Below are 6,669 nucleotides of genomic sequence, written 5' to 3'. Positions count from 1 at the left end.
AGCAGGCACAGCTTGGCTGTAAAAGGTCACAATTCAAAAAAGTTGAGAACCATTGAAATAACTCAGTTTTGACAGCCATGGGTTAAAACACATCCTATGTTTTAAAGATGAACCTTAATTGCTGTGTGGGGTTTTTTTGTTGTTGTTTTGCTATTATTATGTTTGCCACCATAAAATTATGGGGGGATCATATCGGTGACGAATATTACTGTTGAGTGCTTTCGATTAAAGTCCTGATTAGGGAAGCAACTAACAGTCATTTTCCTGTCAAATGAAATAATCATTTTGATAAACGTCAGAACAAAGCAAAATAAAGTGCCAGTCAGGAGTTGGTGAAAACGGCGTCGAAAGATATAAAATGTGCTATCGTAGACGACAAAGAACAAACCTGATTAATTCTCTGTCGATCGACTGAATGAACTTATCAGTTCAGCTCTGTTTAAAGTCCCACTCTCTTCTTTAAGGGAACGCTTTTGAGTTTACAATCAAAACTTCAGAATTTGTCTAAGTAATATTGAATGAGTATAGAGAGGCACAAACACTGCAAAACGTTTTTTTTCTTTCTTATTTTTAATGTCATTTTGTTCTTTATATTTAGCTGGTTCATATTTCACTTCTGTTACAAAACAAGCAACTGGTATCGCAGCGATATTGGGATGGATGACAATGTGTGGTTTGTAATGTTATCCCAACTCCAGCCCCGTATTCAGGCCTAAATGGTTCCCCCTCCTCCTCTGATCTGTTCAAGCTGGACCGAGTGGCGACGCTGTGACCTCCTGCTCCTCTCACTGCAGCAGGAGGCAGGAGGAGCAACCAGGGAGGTGACAGAGGAGGCGAGCGGCAGCGGAGGGAGTACTGCCGGTCTCACAGGCGCTCTGGATGAAGAGGAGGGTGGAGAGGAGACGGGTGGGTGAGGCAGAAACACCATGCTCCTGCTTTTGGAAGGTGATGTCTGGGTAGGAACCTGGAGGTGGGAGTCTGATTGGTTGACTAAGGGAGGGAGGTGAAGCAGAGGAGGAACCACTGTGACAGAGGGGAGTGTGTTCCTGCGGAGTTGGGAGTGAGGAGACAGACAGGCAGGAAGCTGGTCACTTTTTTGGGTAATACTGTCTGACGTTGAAGCTCCAGGCGTCAAACACCTCTTAGGGACCAGTCTTCTCGGGGTTGCCTGAGACGAGCTCCTCTCTTTGAGGGAGACGACTGACTGAGAAACCCTCAGAGGGAAATCCTCATGGCAGCTGTTATAATTCTCTGCTCCATATCTGTTATCCCTCCTTCGTACAACGCTCTCCGTCCCCTCTCCCATCCTGGACTGATGAAAATCTGTCTCTTCGTCCTCTCCTTCCGCCTCTTCCCACCCTCCTCTCTCCCTCCTTGAATCCGCCCCCCGGTCTCCCTCCTGCCGCAGGCTCCTCTCCCTCATGCCCTCCTCGTAAGCCCGGTTCAGACAGGCCAGGTTGTGAATGGCCAGCCACGGCTCGGATGACATCCTCTGTCTGGGCGGTGGAGTGCTACGCTGGCTCAACGGACTCAGCTCACAGGAGGGATGTCTGCTGCTGCTGCTGCTGCTGCTGCTGCTTCCTCTCTTGCCTGATGGAAGTGAATGAGACACAGACAATGAGCGAAAATCACACATTTGGACTGTGTCAAATATTGCATTTTGCATGTCTGTCCTTCTCTGTTGCTCTTCCTGAGGTTTCTTCCATTTTCTTCCCCTGTTAAAGAGTTTTTTTCTCATCCAGTCGAGTGTCTAAGGATAGAAGCTGTTGTATGCCGTACAGATAGTAAAGCTCTTTGAGGCAGATTCGTGATTTTGGGCTGTTTAAACAAAATTGACACGATTCTACACACTAGTACAAAGCAGATTTTGAGTATTTAGTGTGTTCACACTGGAAAACTGCCTAAAAAAAGTATTCTTAAAACAGTCATTATTACTATAAGAGTCCCTGATTTTTGAGAGTGCTGTTGGTGCACACTATTCTCCCACAATGCAATGCACAAAGGAAATGGAGGAGCTGCTCACGACTCTAAAAATCTAACTAATTGTGGATGATGGTGAAACAGCTATAAGAACCTCCTCGCAAAACAAAAAATAAAACTAAAATCTGTGTTTTTGTTAAGTTTAATTGGCACATATTGCATCATTTCCTGTTTGTATAAAACAGTAAAGCATGTTCATTTCTTGTAACTGCAAAAAACACAGTACCATAAAGAGTATTAGTTGTAGTAATAGTAGTAATATGGAATTAGGACACAACTTAAGAGTCTACTGCCATGCTAGCAGATTTGTTCAAGGTTACTTTGAGCTAAATGCTAATGTTAGCATGCTAACGTTCTAATCATAGACATATATACGTATATGTCTGCGATTCTAACAGTGACAATGCTAACATGCTGATGTTTGGCAGGTTAGCATCAGGTATTTGGTCATAAACCAAAGTAATGGACAAAATGTAATTTCAGCCTGATGATGGCGCTAGATGAAAAGTTAAGGGATCACTGAAGTTATTACAACATTACAACATCTTACACAAAGCTACAAATGTTCATCTCTAAGCCAAAAAACTGTAGCGCTAAAGGAAAAGTAATGAGGATTCATTTTCTGGCGACCATGGATGTCTGTAGAAAATTTCACGGCAATCCTGCCAGCATGGCTAAAAACACGTATAAACACACACCCGGAATGAGCACTCAGCTAATGATTTCAACCGCCAGGAATTTGTTCTCATCTGTTTAGACTTGCCTCTGTGAAACACTACACGCCACAGAATCTGAGACTTCTAGAGATGTTACTGATCTCAACATCAAGGTGGAAAAGGCAACGCGCGTAATATTAAACATTGAGATTGCATATGGAAGTGAGTAAGGATTGCTCACAAATGTCCCTTGGTTACCGCAGTTATTGTGCTATTAAAGGACCATTCTGCTGAAATTAAAAGGCAATCCTGGCTTTGGAGACAGTAGTTGACTAAACGACATCACCACAGGGTCCTCTTAGCAGCTGTTCTGGAGATTTTGATCACATCATACAATCTTTCTCGGCTGGATGGGGTTACCCAGTTTAATGTAACTGTAGATTTGTCTGAGCACTTAAAGGACTTCTCATCTGTATCTGTAGTTTTGCATGTTTTAATTTGTTTTTAAATGTTTTCTCACCTTCTTGATAGCTATTTAAGAAATTAGTAACCTTTAAACTTGCTTAAAATTAGTAATCAACCACTGAAAACATGTATGTCTTTTGTCCAAACTACACAGTTAGTTGTGTGGTAAAGATAATATGACTTAATGTTCCTTAATCTGCATAACAATCAGCATCACTCACTCGTTCCTCTGAAGTTGAAGATGTTCTCTCCCTCAGGTGAGTTGGGTGAGCCCGTCTTAAGGACAATGTCGGACGGGGACATGCAGGACACCGGCGAGGTGTCAGGAGACGGAGGAACGTTCAGGTAACGCCTGGTCACCGGGCCTCCATTCACACCTATCTCTGTGGCGATGATGATGATGTCACGACCCCTGGCCCGGCAGGCATCCATCAACACCTGAAGTACACAGTGCTGGTGAGGTATTGATTGGATTTGACCAATTTGGGGTTTTGCTGGTGCCTGACACTGAAGTTTTTCATGATTTTCAGGTTTTCATGATGATCATTTAAAAATATTCAGTGTTTCCTCCATATCTGTATCGAGGAAAAGCTTTCGAAACATCTACTATATGCTACTGTATACTTTTTACATTTCAGAGGGAAATATTGTACCTTTTACTCTACTACATTTATTTGACAGTTAAAATTACTTTTTTCAAATGACGATTATACATACAAAACCTATGATCAACTTATAAACTATGATGCATTGCTACAGATTAAAGTACCCAAAGGTATACAAATTAGAAAGAAATTATCTCTCTACACGCCACAACTTAATGCATTGATGAAGATCCTTATAATGCTTTTATATAATAAAATTTGAATGTAGGACTTTAACTTGTAGTGGAGTATTTTTACATTGTGGTATTTGTACTACTAAAGGATCTCTTCCACCACTGCTAGATAGAGCCTGATAACCTGATACCACCTCCACTCTTTCTCATCCATCCATCAAATGTATTGATTTGGACTTTCTTGGATCATTCTCTTCCACTCCTAACTGACCTTCAGTGTCGGCTGGTGCTGTGCATTGACGGCGTACACCAGTGCCGAGGCTCCGGAGTAGTCCTCCATGCTGGGTTCGGCTCCCGCAGCCACCAGGGTGGACGCCACCTGGGCTCCTGCCCGCTCCATGCAGGCGTACATCAGAGCGGTGCGTCCAGCCCGGTCCTGTGCGTTTGGATCTGCCTGATTGAGGACAGTTGATACAAGCCTTAGCAAGGGCCCAGTGTGGATGATGTGTCAGTCAGTTGTGTGTTTAGACTCATACTTTTCCTTGTTAAAATTACATGTAATTTGTTTATGACCACACGTTCATCTCACAACTTAATGAGATCTGATCTGGCATTGTTGCTTTTGTGTTCTGGCTCTGTGAGAATACACTTTATGAGATGCACAGTCCTCCATGTAATCAATAATTATCTTGCCTTAGAGTACACTGTGTTGTGTTCTACAGCGCTTAAATGTTCAGAAACACTTTGGTAGCTTTGGACACAAGCAGAGCTGGAAATCAGGAAGCAGTTTGCTATGCATTAAAAGTACCGTATACCTCTCTTACTGCAGATCCACATTTATTATGCATTAGAAATTCATCTAAATCAATACATGGTTGAACTTCAGTCTGTGAAAACTTGCACGCTGTAGATTGCATTTAAGCCCATGTGTCCTGAGTTGAAATGGAAAATATTACTCACTACAAACTGACCTTGTTCTGGAGCAGGTACGTGAGGAGTTTCACCGTCTCAGGCCCAGCAGGTTCCCCTCTCAGGGCCTTACAGGCAGCCAGGAGAGCGGTCTCTCCTCTCGGGTTACGCCCGTTGACCTGAGCCCCGCCTTCCACCAGCAGGCGGACCAGGCGAAACTTACCCAAGGATGCCGCGCTGATGAGGGGGCTGCAGTCTGACAAGGGGTCCCCTATGACCTGGAGTGTAAAGGAAAGTCAGACTATATTTTCACTTAAAAACATGTTACAATATTTCAATTTTCAACAGCAAAACACCTTTAATGCACATCTTTTACCTGCTATCTAGCCTAAAGGACAATAATAATAATGCTACTCTCCTCATAATATTCTGTTTTCAGTGTTTATATTCATAATTTTCAATATGCAGTTTCACTTTTGTGATTTCTGCTCACAAAGTTGACTTTTCCCTCGAGAGCAAAAACTTCTACCAATCAAAATACATGATATGTATATATATATATATAAGTTCAAGTAGTCGTTATCTGTCTGTTTTCTTCCATAAAATGTTTATTTACATCAAAAAATGAGACAAACTGCACACAGATGTCATGTATTGTGAGTCAAGTTATTTTAAATGAAATCCTAAAATTAAAGGCTGCTAATGTTATTACAAAAGCGTAAAAAATGGACATGACATATGGTATCCACAGGGTAATGTATGGATGGATACACAACCACAGCACACATGCTAAACATTAAACTCACCTTGATGTTCCCTCTGCAGTGCATATTTACTTATTCCGCTTCTACACACAAGAGGAAGGCAGCCATCTTGAGTTCATACAGATGAGCACTTTTATTCCAGTATTTAATCTTGTCCTTTCATAGGTTTACCTTGGATTTTGGATGAAGCGTCCTCATGTTGCTGGCCTGCAGCAAACTGCAGAACATAAAGTGAGAGGATACTAACTTTCATCTACTCTCTACCTCTGTCTCTGTCTCCCTCTGTAACTCCTCTGTCCTGATCTGTCCCCTCCATACCCGCTGGGTTGAAGCGAGCGTTCAAAGTTATAAACCGTTTTGAGCCCCAAATGTCACCTGTTGCAGACCCCGCACTACAAAGACCCAGAGGCCCTTTGATACGAGGCAGCTTTGAACAGTTCTCATCTGCCTTGTGACCACCACCTGCGTTCAAACACTGTCAGAGGGAGACAGACGAGACACACACATACACACGCACACGCACACACACACACACTGAATTTCAAATGCACAGACACACACATGAACACACAGCAGCTCACTATCTAAAAATGTCTTTTGCGTTTGTCTGTTTTTATGTCTTTTGTTCTCTGCAAAGCGCTGAACAACCGTTCTGTTAAATAGTAAAATCAGACTTGAATGATTTCAAAATGGCAGAGAGGGAGAGAGACTGGCTCCGAGCCCATCTGAGACCAGCAAAACACTTCAGCAGCCCTCAAACGCCAGATGTGCAATTAAGTCAAACAGCAATTAGTTGGAGCTAATAAAATTAGCAGCGAGCATGAGCAGCACGATTGCATATTGATCTACTTTTTCCGACATACTTGACGTGCTAACATGTCGTGAATGGACGTGAAACAATGACAAATCCCTTGTGAAGCCTACGCTGTAATTCTGCAGCCATTCAGAGTACTTGTGCTTTTCAAAGTGTGTGATGTGGTGAACTTCACTACATCTATCTGTGTCCACTCTGATCAGAGTCATTCGCAATATATAGTGTCTCACTTGTTATTGTTATTTTGTAAATGTTCAAATTAAAAGTGTTCTTGAATGGAAAAGAACATAACCGACAATGTTA

The 6,669-nt window shown here is 42.4% G+C and overlaps 1 protein-coding gene across 1 annotated transcript; it reads right to left on the bottom strand.

Annotated features, from left to right (window-relative positions):
- Positions 1-712: 712 nt before the first annotated feature.
- LOC139297171 (ankyrin repeat domain-containing protein 34B) lies at positions 713-5,618 on the bottom strand. The gene is made up of 5 exons (XM_070919721.1): positions 5,595-5,618; positions 4,851-5,066; positions 4,151-4,333; positions 3,323-3,539; positions 713-1,590 (listed from the first exon to the last, which is right to left on the bottom strand). The coding sequence occupies exons 1-5, from the start codon at positions 5,616-5,618 to the stop codon at positions 713-715; spliced, it is 1,518 nt and encodes a 505-aa protein (XP_070775822.1).
- Between the last annotated feature and the right edge of the window lie 1,051 nt (positions 5,619-6,669).

The sequence above is a fragment of the Enoplosus armatus genome, chromosome 15 (genome assembly GCF_043641665.1).
Source record: "Enoplosus armatus isolate fEnoArm2 chromosome 15, fEnoArm2.hap1, whole genome shotgun sequence".
NCBI classification, from domain to species: Eukaryota; Metazoa; Chordata; class Actinopteri; order Centrarchiformes; family Enoplosidae; genus Enoplosus; species Enoplosus armatus.
Note: the sequence above shows the minus strand (reverse complement) of the source record. Positions and strands in the feature narration are given on the sequence as shown.

Excerpts from the sequence above, each read along its gene's own strand:
- LOC139297171 (XM_070919721.1), bottom strand. The coding sequence starts at position 5,618 with ATGCACTGCAGAGGGAACATCAAG. Across the intron at positions 5,067-5,594 it reads ACTGCAGAGGGAACATCAAG|GTCATAGGGGACCCCTTGTC; the intron begins GTGAGTTTAATG and ends TTTACACTCCAG. Across the intron at positions 1,591-3,322 it reads CTTCAACTTCAGAGGAACGA|GCAAGAGAGGAAGCAGCAGC; the intron begins GTGAGTGATGCT and ends CACTTCCATCAG.